The 17518-nt window shown below is 40.0% G+C and overlaps 1 protein-coding gene across 13 annotated transcripts in view; it reads right to left on the reverse strand.

The window, feature by feature from the left end:
* KIAA1217 (KIAA1217 ortholog) overlaps positions 1 to 17518 on the reverse strand; it is a 372206-nt gene that overhangs the window by 152023 nt on the left and 202665 nt on the right. Inside the window, exon 1 of one of the 13 annotated variants that reach the window (XM_075492658.1) lies at positions 15862 to 16084. The exons of the other annotated variants lie outside the window; for them this stretch is intronic. Coding sequence (XP_075348773.1) covers positions 15862 to 15969 — 108 coding nt within the window. The 5' untranslated portion in view covers positions 15970 to 16084. Of the gene's footprint in view, positions 1 to 15861; positions 16085 to 17518 lie in introns of those variants that run through there. 13 annotated transcript variants of the gene reach the window in all.

Here is a 17518-nt window from a genome sequence, read left to right on the forward strand (position 1 = left end):
ACCAACCAAGAGATGAAGTATTGACCAAATGTACAACAAATGTCAGCAAGAGGATAAATAAGCTGAAATAAAAAGGAAATTTTTCTCTAAGCCTTCTGTCTAATGATTTCATTCATCACTTGCACAATTTTTTCAAGACAAAGTGCAAATTCTTAGTCAATAGTGTTTCTTTGAAGGCAACAGCAGCTATGTATAGTAAAGCACAAAGTTAATAGTATGGCCAACTTTAACTTATGCTCTTCTGCTGCTCTGACCTGCTCTAGCCTTCTGACATTTAAGTCTCACAAGCTCAAGCTCAATTTAGCAGGACAAAGTCAAAGCTCATATGTAAGATGATATAAGCTGCATGTCACTAAGTAGGTGAGAGTTTAACTTAGTGTGACACAAGTATGGATGGGGTTGGAAAATTTTCAGCAATACACTCCTGCCTTCCACTCCTCTGACTTTCATACTTGGAACAGAGCAAGCCACCTGCATGCAGACAGGCTTTCATTTGTATTGCAGACCAGCAACTGAAAAAAAGGAAAAACTACTTGTCCAAGTCATGGAAGTAGATGGTCAAAGCACCCCCAAGAGACAGTTCAAACAATAGCATGCCGGAGGAGAAAATACTGACAAGAAAACAATCTTCTGGGAAGAAGAAAAACTACTTGAAGCAGGATATCGGGGACCAGTTGGAGAAAGGCAGCCTGGTGAGATCTGGAGAGCTGCAGACATTCATTCTGGGCTTAGTGCTTATGGCAGGGGACTCAAATGGCAAAGTCTTCCCTGTTCTCCCCAAACCTGGTGCTTCTCCTGGTGTTATGTTGTACCTCATCCTAGCCACCCAGGGGTTACTGTGGCCTAGAGATTATTTCAGGAATAAGAAGGACCAGACCAAAGGTCCACCTACTCCAGTAGCCTGTTTCCACCACCAGCTTGAAGTAGGTACCCAGGGAAGAGGTTAAGAACACGGATGCGAATAGTGATGCTTCTCCAAAACTCTCTCCCAGTCCCTCGAAATTTGCAGCTCCATAACTTGCCTGTTCTTCCTCCCCTCCATTATATCCCACTCAGTCATCGCATTTCCTACTGTGCTGACTTGACCCTGGAGCCACTCCCTAACTTGGATCATTGGTGTCCCTCTCCAAACCTTGTCCCTCAGTTCTATTACATCTTTTTGGTGTTGGAGACACATGAACTGCACACACCACGGATGCCCCATGAATTTACAGCAGCAGGTGATACTCTGTCTTGCTCTCTGTTCTCTTCTTCTAGTAACTACAGACATCAGATCTGCTTTTTCGACTTGTATTGAACACTGCATTGACATTTCCACGGATCCATAAAAACTTCCACATCTTATTCCTGAGTGGTAATGCTCAGCTCAGTGCTTACCATTGTATACATGAAGTTAAGATTAGTCTTCCTTATGTAGTATATTTTACAGTTATGGAAATTGAACCTCACCAGCCATTTTAACACAAAGTCTGAAGATCATTTCGCAGTCCTTCACAGTTGGCCTTTAGCAATTACCAACTGTCAATCATTTTTAGACATAACCCTGAAGTCTCATTATGTAGCTTATATTATGCAAGCATAAGGAAAAAATTACAGATTTTGCACTTCAATATACCAAAACATGTCAAAAAAATTCATCTATATACTGGGAGATAATAGGCTAATTATAATGTTCATAGAAGCTCAGTCTTTTAGGTTAGTATATCCACTATCCCTTGTACCTCAGCAAAGCAAATCAAGTGACGTTATAGTGACCTGTTTGTGTTAAATTATATTTCCCACATCCTAAAGACAGTATTTTCCTGATTATTCAAAGCTGTGAGAATACACTCAGATGAATGACATAAGTAATGTTGTAGCTTAGCATCTTTCCTTTGTTTAGCAAATTTCAAGTCTATATAAAATGTTAAGCTCCTAGATTTCAATGGCCTTTTGACTCTACACTGGACAAAACCATCCCAACTGAAAGATCAACTTATATCAGGTACTCAACTACAATTACCTAGCCTCAAATTTTTGACAAGAGAGTGGTTACTATGTAACTGCAATTTAATTAATTTGTATCTTATAGATTTGAATGATATTTTTATATATAAATTTTTTTAATTATTTGAATTTTATAGATTTCAATCTCCAATAAATCCCATCTTTTAAACAGTTTGAACAGACAAGACACCACCTGACAACGCCAGCAATTCTGATGCTATTGTACCTAAGTATCAAGCAAGTATCGTACTTCAGTGTTCTCAAGCACCTACCTCATAGGGAGAGCTCAATAAACATGTTTGTAATAATATTTACTTTTTATATATAAACACATCTAATATATAGGCAGATAACATATAGATAGTATTTATCTATATTATATATAGATAAAAGCTTTCATATGAGCATGTATGTTTAGTAGACTTTAATGAGTTATTTTACCTTAAGGATTTCTAAAGGTCAAAAGTTCTGTGTATAATCATGGTTGTTATCTGGTCTTTATGTATTTTTTCTGTGAGTTATCCACCCCATTTAAGAATACTTACATATTCTTATCTGGATTATATTAGAACAAACAGAAGTGCAACCAGTCCCCAATCAACAAACACATCTAGCAGAAACCACTGTGGCTATAAAGTAATTGTCTTTCATTGCAAGCAGCTGTTTACTAATAAACAACTACATAAGGAGCCCTTGAAGGAAAGGCCATAGGAGAAAAAAATGGTACTTTAATTCAAAAAAAAAAAAAAAAGACATGTAACTAAAAGCACTTCTGAACTGAAACCATAAGTCTTTCTGGCATCCTTCCCAGCTACTATTTGATTCTATGCCCTGTGTGACATTTTATATATCCTCATATTTGAACTACCCAACTATATTTTGTTTCTTCCTTCTACTGGTTTTTGAACTACTGCCACAATGGTGTTGCTATACAAAGGAAACATACCATTCCACAGTGCTTTATGCTTTCTATTTGTAACCTGATTGATGCAGCTGTTTAAAAACTGTAATTTATCTAAAAGATCCTCAGGTATCTCAATATTTTTCATGAAACAGGACAGGATCCTGCAGTAAGAATTCTGGATTTTGAACTGAGTTTTGCAGCCCTTGTGCTGCCCTGTAACACCTTTGGTTTTGTCAGACTTGACCCCAAATTCTAAAAATTGTTATTACCCTAATTAACTAACATCATGACAGTATCCACTACGCATTAAGCACTGGGCAAACAAGAAGTTAGATGGCCCCTTCCCCACAGAGCTCAAACTTTAAGAAAAACAAGTAAAGGGTGGCAATGCACTAACTCCACTAATTAACATCTTTTAGAAGACAAAATTATTCAAACACTGATCTTCCCTAACCCGGGATGCCTACACTGTAGATTCCCACAGCTGAGCTTGTCACTCTGGGTTCCCTTAAAAACCAGTGGGCATTTTTAAGACACATGTCATCTGATCCATTTTAGATAAGTTCTTCAGGGTGAGTACTGAATTGTAGATTCCACTCCCTAAGGGGAGCCTCTATTAATTAGTGGGATTGCTTGTGCTAACTAGCCACGCAGCTGCACCGGCGTTAGTCCACAAAGATGCCATGGTACACACAGATCTCACAGAGGAATGTGCCAGTCTGCAAGACAGCTTTAAAGGCAGAAAATCTTAAGGGACAAACTTATTCAAGCAGCTTGTTCAGGGCTTAACGAGTGCATAAAAGAAAGTGAAAGAAGCAAGCAGAGAAACATGTTGCAAAACAAAGGGAAAAGTGTAATGGAGTGAGTAATAGTAAATGATCTTTCACTATTTAGTTTGCTGGAAATAATACTTGGAAATGGAACTGAGAATTTCAGAGAAATGCTTAGTGCTACACCCTGTCCACAAAGAGAAGACAAAAGAAATCCATCAGGAAATTATTCGTATTTCACTGAGCCATCCCTGTAAAAGAAAAAAAAATACGCTCACAAATACTATCTAAATTACCTCAACATACTCAGCTTAAGCAAGTCATCAACCGCCCGAACTTACTGTGTGCTGCCCTGCTACGTGGGGACCACTCAGATCCTGTAAATCCTGAAGAATTGTTTAAATAACTGCAAACTCCCCAATGTCTCATCATGTAAAAAAAACAGTGTCATCCTTCCTCTTTTGATTGTCCCTCCTCAGTGCAAGTGCACAGCTGTCCAAAAGGATCAAGTTTCGTCTTCCTAAGCCGTTTCAGTTGTGATGGATCCCATACTGCAGTCTATAAACAGCCCTAGGTACATCATTGGTTATGAACTGGTACATTTCCTAACCAACATCATTAAAATACAAGGCAGTTCACTGAACTTGGAAAATACTAAGAAATTATTCTCCAGAGTGTAACATCTGGTACAAAGGAGGAGAAAAACACTGTTTTCAACTGCAAGACATGTAAGAACTGGAGGCTAAAACAAAACCCATTAATCTATCTCCACCCCCATGTTCAAAATGAGAAACAGAAAAAATACCCTTTGGTGCTTCACATTAGGAAGACACAAATCCGAGATGTCTCCCATCTGTTTTGTTTGCTGTTTTTTAATAAAAAAGCAAAATTACCCTGTCCTTTTTTCTGCTTTCAATAGAAATCCTGAAGGATATTTTCAGATTTGTGAGGTCCAAGGTTTTTATACTGTTCTCATCCCATTTTATTTGAGTGCCTGTCAAATGTAACTATTCTGCTTCGGTGAACCAATATCTGAGCTTTTCAGATATTATTAAACTTATCATGACCAAACTTACATGAACCACAGATCTGGCTGAATTTAGGGAGCTGAATGGGGAGGTAACTACCTCTGTGCTCCTGTAATAAACTCTTGACCTCCCTGGTACAACCATGAGTAGCCCATGGGCTTTCTAAGCTCCTGCTGTCCCCAGGAAGCTGCCGGCAGCCATGGACCACCAGATGGTGACAGTACTGGCCATGACCCCTCTGCCTCATCCTGCAGTACTGCCGCAAGGAAATTGGGTAGAGTTGGACATATTGGCTTTAAACCACCTGGCAATTTCCTTTCACCGGAGAAATTCCTGCCGTCTAGTCAGAGCTTACGGCTTATCTGCACCATCAGAGGAATGAGTCAAAATCCCACCTGTGATGCTCTACTCACTTGGGTGTGTTGGGAAGGCTGCCTGCTGTGCCCTTAACCCTCACTACACAAACATCGCTGTACGCACTTTCAAAAGTTACCTATTGCTCTTGGATGAAGAGCTAAAACAAAAACTGTCTTTCCTGGGGACAAGAAGTGTTTTAAGCTGGCTTGTAGACACCCTTCTTCCTATCCAAATGTGTCCCCATTGTGCTCACAGCCCTGAATATCCACCTCTGGCTCAGTTCTATCTGGATGAGATTTTGTTCTATTTTTCCTTTTATTTTGCAGAGAAAGTCTCCATGCCATGGCCCATCAGCTGAACAAGTACTAGCTCACTTCACAAAGCCTAAAATAGTATCTGTAATAGATGCTACTGTTCCTACATATTTAAAACTGAATATAAAGCTGGTCACCACTTTTAAGGAACATAAAAATGCTATTAAAATCCTTGTGTGACAATGTCAAAGTCTTTGTGATTCATATGGCTTAAAGCCCTAACTTTTGGATATGCATGGACTGCAAACCAAGGCAGAAAATGAATATTTGTTTTTGTTTTTCTAAAACGATAGCTGCCTTCATTATAAACAAACACCACATATTATAATACAGATCTCTGTAAAATTCTCCACCAGTTGTAAGTGTGGTGGAACACGTCTTGGCTTTTTTTTTTTTTTAAGATATTGAGTGACATTTTGATGTTCATTTTAATTCAGGACTACGAGTTTCCTCAACTTTCAGTGAAAAAAACAATTAAAAGTAAACACATTCTAAGATTTGTTTCCCACAGCTGAGATTTCCTTCTGCACAGTTGAGTAAATAAATGTCTCTGAATCCAGGTACAAACACGATCACATAAGTTAACTTAAATAGTAACACTCTATAGCTGTTCTTCAGCCTCTTGCCAACTTTTCAGACAAGTGGCTGGAAAGTTATTTCAGTCTTATTAGAAAGAGGAAAATATTTTCAAGGTCTCAAGTAAAATGTGCTATTGTTTTACTCTTGCAACACAACAGCACACAGACATTCCTTCAAGTAACATTTTCAGTACTTAAAAGAATTACATGAACTTTAAAAGTGGTATGAACTCTGATGTTCTCATCTTAGCATCTTATTATCCAAACTGTGCTGTGCAAAATGCTTCCCTGGCAGCAACCATAAATACGCTCCCTTAGCATAAACAGAGGGCAAAATTCCCCTCCTCTCCAAGCCTGAATACAAGCAACTTCCACAAAAATGCCGTGGGAGAAAGATTTCCCCTGGGAAAGGTCACGTGGTGATACCACTGACCCTGGCCGCTGGCACGGGACAGCCGAGGGACGCTGAAGGTCACTGCTGCCCAGCTGCACGCAGCTGATGGCATGGATCCACGGGCTGCCCCCGCCACTTCACCAGGCTCATCCATGCTCCCACAGCCATCGCTTCCCTCCCCAGGCTCTCCAGCCTTGCCACAGCGAGGGGAGGCAGCAATCCTTTGAAATGTTATGAAGGAAATGGCATAAAAGTACCACTTCTGTGGAGAAATGAGATAGTGTTACTTCAAATACACAATGTGCATGCATTCCAGAGAAAACCTTGGTAGGAGGCATTCAAGGATTGGCCTCACTTCAGTGCTCCATGGCCATGCAAGCCAAGGATAGAGCCATGCAAGCCAAGATGAGGTCCTGGAAAGAAAGAGTGCACCACAACTCCACACTGATCCCTTCAGACCATGGAGAAATGGTCAGAAGCCTCCAGAGATTATGAAATTGAGGCTTCACCAAGTGGTGGAACAAAGCACAGGGTGGGTATTTTTGGAGAGGATGGTTAGTGAGATTGTGCTGGGTCTGTAACAGCAACAGGGTCAAGGGGATGGAGGAAAAAAACAATTTTGCATTCCAGTGTGCTTTTCAAGGAGCTTTACAACCTCAGTTGCCCTGTCTCATGCTGGTTAACACGTAATTTTAAAGGTCTTCCATAAGCTTAGTGTTATTCACAGTATTTATACCACACTAGCAAGCCACAGCCTGAGAATGGGACACATCACTTTGCAGGTGGAAATGACGATGACCCAGGTCAAGCAGTACAAAACATCAGAAGTGCATTTCTCATCAGTTGCAAAGCTCTGCGCACAGCCTGGAGACTTCGTAGAGAACAAGGCCCAAAGTCAGAAAGAGTACAGAGAGAGAAACCCAGGACTTCGTAACACGCGTCAGGGTGGCATTTTGGTGTTGGGGGGCGGGGGTGAGGAATTAGTTGGTTGATTCCATCACCCACATCCTGCAGGTGTGCTGTAGTTATTAGCAAAGCACAAAAAGCCTGTGCCAAATAATACTCAGCCCCACCAAGAACTCTAATAAAAAGCAACTGTACACTTGACTCATTAGCACTTTCTCTGGACACTTTGTTTTCCTTTAAATTATTTATTTCATGTCAGATGGAGAATTAAAACACTTCTAATAAAAACTGACATACATTAGACTTCTGTTTTATATAAGAAAACATTCATTCCTTTTAAAAGGGAGGAACTACTAGTTGCAATGAATGTTACAGGGAATTTGACATACTCTCAGTATGAAGAAATGTTTTAGATCACAATTATCTGGAAAACAGAAAATAACTTTTATCCTTCAGAAAATTTCCATTCAAAGGTGCTTCTTTTTATGGGGGCCTAAGGAATGACATTTTCGTAGCAGAGCTGAAGAGACTTAGTTTAACGAAGTATTTGCCACGTTAGTGAATGAACTCCCATGTTCACAGCCTTAGTTCTTGTCTCATCTTTTTAAATGTGATGGAATTTTCATCTGAAACTGATCCAAATTTGCACGGTCTATACATTAAAGTAGGTACTCCTCATGAAAAGATGCACTTCCAAAGCATTCCAGTATTCCTGCTTTTAGCGGAGAAGAAAATTCCTTCACAGCATTTCAGAAATTCTGCTTCCAAAACCAGGAAGTACCATTAAAACAAAGACCTCTTTTTTTAAAAACAGGCAAATTAAAGTTAAAAAAAGTAAATGCTGAGGCTGGGACAAAGTTGAGATTGATTTTTATTCTTAATTGAATTGATTCATTCAGGCTGAAATTTCAGGAAAAAAACAGGAAAATGTCTTTCTGAATTCTTGGTAACAGCATTTCTTTTTTAAAAAGTCATCTCCTCTGCATTTAAACACCAGCAAAAGAGCCTGGAGATGAACTTCTCTGCTTATTTTGCAGAGCCAAGGCAGCTGACAGTGAGACGGCAAACCTCTGTGGGGCACCCACACAAACGTGGAAGGTCCACCACTGGGGCATGGGGAAAATTTAGTTCTTCTGCTTATTACTGTCAAGCTTGCTACGGTTTAATGCAATAACAGGATATTTATGAATGTAGACTGTCTAGACTATACAAAGTATAAACTGGATAGACACAACTTTTTTTTTTTTTTAACTTAGGCTATTATCAGCTTTTATTACAAATTTGGTTTTCCTCAAAACAGAATTAAGAAGAAAGAAGGAAAGACAGGCATTACAGAAAGAAAGCAGAGCTGGATAGCAACTTTACAACTGACAATACTACCAATTTATCCCTCACTTGATTGGAATTTACAAATCACAAAAACTTTAATTTTTGCTGATGGTTTCAATAAAGAAAGTTTTACAAGAAAATTATATATTCACATGTAAATGTATTTTAAAGCAGATACGGTTCAGATGGAACCATTAGTCCAAAACCCAAACCATCCATACAGTGGAGTGAAGATCACCACACCTACCAGCTGGGCTACACACAACCAAATCAAAGCCTAATTTCCCCAGGCACAGACATACAGATCTCCTGTACATCATTCAGGGCATCCTTCCCAGCTACTAGAATTAAGCTCCTCAGCACCAGCAGCTTTGTGCAGCACTCGCCTGAGTCACTGGGTTCACAACGTTCTCCTGCTGCAGTCAGCTCTGCAGCACAGCAGGAGTTCTCTTAACCCCTTCTAAAATTGTGTATGCCTTTCAGCAAGATCCATGCTATGCCTCAAGTCTGTAACACTACATATGCAATACATTGCTTCCCTTCCTTTTTTTACATACTGCTATGATTATAAGAGCATATCAAGAATTATATTCTGCTTAGAGATTTCCCGTATTACTTTAGCAAACATAGCATTTGCCCTTTTCTTGTTTCTGGCCCAAGTCCTAACAGAAGTTCCTCATTCTCAGACTATGTCACTTCATTCTCAATCTCCCTCGGAAAACTCATTCTGATTTCTGTCACCTTCTTCCTCCAGACAGGCTCCCATTTCTCATTCTGCTGTGCCAGCAAATAACTGTCAACATGGTGCAATGTCCCATTTTCAGGTACACTTCTATGCATTGTTGAACATTGCTCCAGTGAAGGGGTTTTTTTGTCTCTTCCTTATCCCACCATGCCCCAAAATAATTCGGTTGTGGGTTACTTCTTAATTGCTTTAAGGTGTATTGTAGTTTTGTCCATGTTCAGAAAAATTCACAGTAACCAGATCCATTACTTGCAAGCGACAGTACATGAAGCAATAGGGGACTTAGTGGTACCTTACAAAGTAACGATTTCAGGGTGAACCAATCCTGAGATCTCTAAAATTGCCAAAACTTTTATTGATGTAAGCAAGAAATTTCCCAAGGAATAGCTGAGGAGAAATTCAAAGTTTTGGTCAAAGCAGAAAATTCCTCTGAATTAAGGGCACCTTAAGTCTGGGAAATTTTTGAGGCAGTGATCACTCAGGCCTTTCCTGTGCTTGTTTATAATAGCTATATATTGGTACCCTGACTGGGATACCAAGAAAATATATATTATTATTCTAATTATAAATAGTAAATTCTATTTACCCTAACTTTACCCTAATTCTTTTCACTCTGATTCTTTTTCTTTTAATATTTCACTTAGAACTCTTATTTGTCTCTTAAATTTCCAAGTAACCTAGATTTCTAAATACTAAAGCAATTTTTTATTTCTGAAATAGCTCATTCTTGTTACAGTGCTACATTCAAAAGCAGCTGGGTCAAACTCAGTTCCTTATGAACAGTCCTTGAAACATTAAAATTGCATGAATAGCCAAGAGCCTCAGTTGCATAACCAAGGCCAAGGAGGAGCCAATAAATCTCTGCCAGTGAGCCCTACTCATCAGTAACTTTTGTTTGACTAAAGCATATCAGCTAGAAAAGCAACCTGTCATAGTTTGAAGATTTAGAGATCAAGAACCTCTTGCTTCCCTTGATAATTTGTCAGAATAATGAATCATTTCTACTGTCAAAAATGTTGTGCATTACTCCTGATTTGAACCTGCCCAACTCTCCAGCTATAACCTTTAGTTTGTGTTATGATTTTGATTGCTGTTCTAAAGAGCCAATATAAAACCAGTATATTTTCTCCTGCTTCAAGAGATTTACATTTCTTAATCAAGGAGGCTCTCTATTTTAATAGGGTCAACAGACAAAAAAATCATGGTTCTCAGAGAGAAATAGTTTCACCAGATTTCAAACCATTTTGGGTGACTTTCTTCTGCAACACTCCCATGGTTCAACTCCCTTCAACAATATTGAGTCTGAAACTACAGCACGCGTTCTTGTCACAGTGCACATCCAGAGGTAAGGCTATTCTTGAGTCCCAATCACTGCCTTCCTGGAAAATAACTCCTTCTCCTTTTATGATAGCATCACACTAGGAACTCTTGTGAACTTGCAGTTCAACAGATCCTTACATCCCTTCCAGACTTACTGTTTTCCAGGGTACAGCTTACCCCGTTCCTGGAAATTCCATCTGGCTATAAGAAAAAAACAAACTTCATCATGACAACAATAAAAAACCTGCAATACATTGCACAGAGAAGTGGTGGAATCACCTTCACTGGGAATATTTAAGACTCAGCTTGATGGGGCATGGATAACCTAATCTAAATCTCTGCTTTGTACAGCAGTTCAGATGGTGTCCAGAGGTCCTTTCCAACTTAGGCTTTGCTGTGACACATGATCACACACTTGCTCAAATGTAGTTAATTCATTCTCCACTAAAGTTTTCAAGAGCTAACACAAAAGTTTACTAAACCATTTGGTCTTGTACGTTTGTAATGCCACTGCTAGTTCTCTCAATACCAACTCCGTATCTTCTTTTAAGCTCCTATGTGTGAGAAGTTTGATCCATGTAGTATTGCAGTACATTGAACACTTATCTTAGATACATCATGTATTTACACCATGGTCATAACCATTAATTGGTTCTGCTCTTTACCACCAAAGAGTGACTCTGCAGGCAGCTGCATGCTTCTACACCACCAGCAGCAGATTCGGCCGCACGGGAACCGTGTGCGGGGCGCGCGCCTGTCTGCGCACAAACACGTGCGCACATTTCTTAAGATGGCTACTTGGGTCTGACAGTTCATTACCTCTGGCTTTATCTTTCAGCCCAAAGGATATGTTTACGCACCTGACTAAAATACTTCCTTGCCTGTTTTATTTGTAACTTTCTTTGTAAAATTACCATTCTAACACTTGTCTCTCTTCACATCTTTAAAGACTTGCTTGCCAACCTTTTTTGTGTATTTTAATGATGAAGTATTCAGGAAACAAAAGATAATCTCATATTAAAATATGCTCTCTGACATTGGGAGACACTCTGATTTTGTAACAAGATACTGTGTACCTGACAGGACAATATGTCAAACTCCTATGGCAAAAGATTGCAACGCAATTGTTTGGCAGCCTAAGCAGAGTGAATTTCTTCACCAAAGTCCAGATCCCAGTAAAAAGCTACACTTCTATAAAAGCTGCCATTTAACATATTCCCAACAACTGTTTCAAGAGGTGACCACATTTAACATTTTTCTATATGGAAAATTTTAACTTCTAGCTATATTTACCTCCTCCCAAATTAACTCATTTCACCACAAATTTACAAAAAAAATATAAAACAAGTTTGAGCAACCAAACTCAAAGTTTTGTTAAACTCAAGCTGGCAAACCAGGACAAGAGCACTTTATTACCAATCTTTGGAGCAATCCACGGATTTCTTCAAATGTTAAATGTCACTTACTTCTCCCTCTGCTAGTCCCAAGGGGCAGCAAGTCTTGAGGCACCCTGATCATTCTCCTTAAAGCCTCCTTTGGGAAACATCCAGATGGTGGCCATCCCCTGCCTGTGTCTGCAGGTAAATCACATTCCTGATTTCAGTTTTCCAGGAGGAGGAGTAGAAACTATGCTGGTATCACTGACCAGCTATTTCCCAGGACTAAAACCATGCCAGATGACCTGTTCCAATGGTCCAGCCATGCTGGAGGCTAATACACCTCTGGCTCCTCTACAAGGGGTTGAGGTTGGGAGGAATCTGTATCTTTTTGATATTTCATCCTTTAGATAACTTCCTGGATGCTACAATAATCTTCTCTCTCCAGCTATCAAGACAGTGATCCCTAAGCACTTGGTACTACTAGCCTTTCTGTAAAGGTCACTGCACTCTACAAATGATTTGTGGCAGCCTGTAATGCAGGAGGGAAGACAAACAAATACCCTGCAAAAGAAAGAAAAAGCAAAACAACTGCATCATGGTTTGCTTTCATTTTATCTAATACTGTGGCTGAACAAAACTCTGAGAAGTTTCTTGGCCTGTGAAACAGTATCTGCAAATCTCTAAACAATGAGCTCGTTCTTAATGGTTGGATTAATTCAAAGTGTATAAAACTTCCTAGATTAAGACTGCACTGCTTTCATGTGAAGTAGCACAGCAATGTGTCAGAGAAACAAATACAGGTTTTGTCCTGTTGACTCTCAGACTGCTAATTATGAAAAACGGGGGAAAGGCCCTGTGATCTTATCCCTTATCCTTTCTGACCAGCACAATCTGGCAGGAAAGAAATAGCTCTCCTGATAAGAAGGAATCTCTCTCTCTCTTTTAAGTGAAGGTATAGTAGCTGCTCTCCTTCAAGTCAAACAGAGCTCATAGTACAGTATTTATTTAAGAAATTTTCCAATATGATGAATTATTAACTTGTTTCGATTGTGGTTTTTGGATTAGACTGAGGAAAAGAAGTACAACTCCCACAATGTCTCCAGATGTCAGCGTCACTCTTCTTTTGATCAGTGCACTTTGGACTCACAGAAGCAAATTGCAATCATATTATCAGTCAAAAAATACTGCTGAAAAACAGCACTTGTATTAACAATGTAATTAGATGCTTCTGAAATCATCTACAATGAATAACAGTTAACCCAAACATCCACCTGGGATGGTGAAGTCAGTTTGATGGTGGTATATTCCTACTTATTGAGACCTTCCAATAGGAAGGGCTTGGTTATTACACACCATCTGCCTTCTCGCATATTTACATGGAGCTTTTAGGAAAGGCAGTGGGGAAAAAGGGTGCCTTTATTACACTGCTGACAACCAACTTCACTTCCATGGGGGATATTTGAGCATCATGCCTAATGTGTGTCTGAAGCAGGGGCTTAGATGAGAAACAACTGGCTGATCCTCCTCTTAGATGAGAACAAAGTGACAGGAGAGATAAGAGATACCGCATGGGCTGTGGGGCTGGGCAGATTTGTTCTTTGCAATGCTTCCTGGTGCCTGAAATTTCAAATTATCAAATAGCAGAGCTATAGGTATGACTGCTTACCTGTCTCAGTTATTAACAAGAAAATTGGAAATTCCCTCTTTATTTGTGAACCAAGGCAGTCTAGTCATGTAAAAGACAAACTATGTGTTTTTGTTGAGCACAGTATCACAATACACTGGTAACCCGGCAGTCTGTGCCGGTCATTAGTTTTCAAAAGGATTTTAATGGTTCTGCTCTTCAGTGCAACACCCAACACACCTAGAACTGACTCAAGGTGTGCTGCTACCATACCTGCAATCAGAAAAGGCTCCTAAACTATCAGCCTCTGATTTAAAAGGCAAAACGTTTTCCATGGCTAATTAAGGCTTTTCTTCCCTACATAACTCTTAACTTTTCCTCTCTCTTACATTTCAGATAAAGTAACTTAAACCCGCCTATTGCAACAGGGCACTGCCAGACTCAGCTACTTTGCTGAATTTGGGTGAACAAATGCAGGTGATCTTGTGGGTTGGCAGAGATACTAGTATGAAATCAGGCTGGCTGTTTTAGTTAAATGAGCAGTAAAATGACATGTAAGCTTATGTTTCTAAACATAGGTCCTTGCCATATATTGAGGTAAGTAAAACTAGCTCATCACCCTCATCTCCACTGAAACTATTTGAAGGCAGAGTGAACATTTTGAAATGAGGACTGCATTTTAAAAGACTTCTGAAAGATCACAGAACCCAGACATTAAAGAAAGTTTTCAAACCACAGGGAAGATAAGCCAAAAACAAAGCAGCAGTGGCTAGCCAAACCTCACTTGAAAGACTTGATAATTTTTGTCTGACTGCTTTTTTCAGAGGAAGTTAGAAGTTAGAAAAGCTATTCTGCTCTAAAAATCTAATAGTGTGATCCTAAAATTTAAAAAAAAAGAGAAAGACAATGACAAAAGCATAGACATTTTGGCAGTATCCAGGGAAGTCTGACAAGCGGCAGCAGAAAGCACAGATCAAAAGAACACATAAGTTCTTTTATTGTAGAAAATACCTAGAATTCCATGTTTATCTTACCACAATAAGCTACTAAATGGTTATCTAAGCTGCTCTTGTTTTGCCAGGCGACTCAATACATCTGTAGGTTTTACCCCGCATTAGTTTTAGTCTGGTGTGTTTAAAATGCTACACAGCAAGGAAATCTAATCTAAAAGGTTATATGTCTCCTTAGGAAAAACAGTCTTCACAGAGAGTGATAACCTTAAACAGAAAATCTTTTTGGTACCAATTCAGAATTATTTGCCCCAGTTTTTACAACTAAAATCACATAGCTGTGATATATCTACAAAAAGCCCAACCCCTTCTCTCTCTAGTAATACATTGCTAATAGGTATTGTGAGAAATCCACAGAAGTACATTAAAAAAACCCCAACCCAACACAAGAAGCATCTCACAAGTACCTGTTTGAGTACTTGTGAACTTTTTTCTTTAATTTCCTCAGTTCTCCTTTTATAAACTATTAAAAGTTTCCCTAAATTCCAAGCTGGCTTGGCCTCTATAACACAGTCACAAAGAAATCTAGCATATTATAAGCGGAACTATTCTTGGCAAAATAACATCTCTGAGACAGGTTTAAGTCATGCAGAAACAAGACTGAACTTGTGAGTTCGGTTTCTTTAAAACAAAGCAATACCTGCTGTCACAGCACGAGGAAAAAAGATATCTCAACCCCAAAATATTACAGCAGAAGCAAGAGAAGACATGGGAAAAAAGTAGCTCACTCATCTTCACTGTGCAAGTATCTTCAGAGTAGAAGTCTACTGTTTTCTAACCCCTTCAATTCAGAAGAGGCCCACAAAGTGGCAGTTACTCCAGAGTCCTGGAAGACTTCCAATAAATAGATTAAACCTTACATATAAACACTCTCTATAATTACAGAAGAAAGCATCTTGGTTTTTGGACAGCATATGACAAATTATGAAACCATGAGATGAAATCACATTGTATCATCCAAGGGAAGCCTTTCTTCTGTAGACACTCTCCCTCTCAAAACATCTGGTAACTACTGTAGTAACCTGAAGTTTTTTGCGCCTTTCAAAACCAACCTAGAAACACGTATAGACAATAGGATAATAATAATGAACACCTGAGGACTTTCCTTCTTACAGGGAGCAGTCTTTTGAAAAAAAAAAAAGATCTATCCAAAAGCTTCCATTAACTCCTACACAAGCCCCACAGAGGAAAGCCCTGGCTCTTCATCAGAGCTGTACCTGGCTGGCAGAAGAGGCACCAGAGGAGCAGCAAAGAGTTGAGAGGCTCCTTTTTCTTCTTGGTTGTGCCACAGGAGCACAAGTGGTTACCTCCTCCTCAAAATCCATCGCCTCGGTAGCAGACTGCCGCTAGCATGGAGCGCGAGAACCAGGAGCAGCATGAGTCCCTCTTCCTCCCGGTGCAGATTTTCTATAGGTGTGCATATGCAGCAGAGCCTCATCTGATGTGAAATTCTGTTACACATCCGGGTGTATGAATGACTCATATATAAAAAATACTGGTTTCTCATGGTTGCATGCTTGCATCCGGGTGGGGACTGAACAAATACACATTTGCACATGGGCTAGAACTACCCTTTCGTGACAGGATTAATACCTGAGACCAGGAGGTCATGATTTAGCAATGAAGAAAGAAGGTAAAACATGCACAGTAAAAAGACGTATGCGAAGAGCGCAATCACAGTAATAAAAATACTTAATGCTATGGTGAAATCTTTTGTGGAATTAAGCTACAGCAACAACCAAGTATCATACGCAACCTCCGCAATGGTCCTGCATTACTGAAAACTATGCATTGGCCTCGGGAAGAAACCTGACTCCGACGTGCAGCAGGGTCCCAGGCTGGGTATGGGATTAACCCAGTTGTTCAGGACCAGATCAGAAAGCTGTGGCTGGGAGCCCTGCCTTTGCAGCAGTGCCCGTCAGCTGCCGGGCGTGCGGGAGCTGCGAGAGCCCGGCGTGCCGGCGAGCAGCAGCAGCAGCAGGTGCCGGCAGGACTTGCCCGCGCGGGAAGGCACCTGCCACAGCGTCCGGTGCAGAAAACACTTGGTAAAAATAAAATAAAAGGGAAGTACACATGAGCCAGAAATTAAATGCTTGCATCTGATATCAGAGGAAGAGCACTTTGGTCAGACAACCTGCTAGGGGTTTGAGCCAACTGTACTCCGGTCAGCAGGAATGTTTTTATTGACATCAATACCAGTGCCGTGAGGGCCAAGAAAAACATTTTGCAATCTGCGCTTCCTCGCTCCATCCCACCCCACCCTTTTGCGATGTTCAGAAGGGAGAAGTTCTCCACTGACTTCCAGAAAGCTTTTGATGCTCTTTCTATCACATGTTTTCATTTAAATTCTCCAGCAACAGACACCAACTAATTGCCTGTGGTAAAACAGAGAGAGTCCCTGGGCTGCATAGCACAGAAACCCTTCTCAGCCCTGCTCGCCCACACAGGAGCATGCCAGGGGCTGGCAGAAGGCACCATCCTGCCTGCACCCCCAGCACTGGATTTAGCATTAGCCAAAAAGATGGCAGCTTGGATTAACAGCTGAAAACTAATTGAAACAATAGTGATCCTCAGTAAAAAAAACCCAAAATACTGCCAGCAGTTACTGCCAAATCATGGTACCTGCGATACCGCGGTGGTTCCAATCTAACAACAGAGGAATACCGAGGTTCTCCTTTATCCTTGGGTAGTAGATGTTGACATAATGTCTTTTTAATGCAAAACTATTAAGCAATTTTAATACGAAATAGCTTTTTTAAAAATAAAGAATGCATGATATGCATAATGAAAGAGTGAAATTAGCACACAACATCTGTGAGGTTTTGGAGTGGGGTTTTTTTTAAAGACTTTCTGGGAAAAATATAACCTAGATCA

Source organism: Mycteria americana, chromosome 2 (assembly GCF_035582795.1).
Source record: "Mycteria americana isolate JAX WOST 10 ecotype Jacksonville Zoo and Gardens chromosome 2, USCA_MyAme_1.0, whole genome shotgun sequence".
Taxonomy (NCBI): Eukaryota; Metazoa; Chordata; class Aves; order Ciconiiformes; family Ciconiidae; genus Mycteria; species Mycteria americana.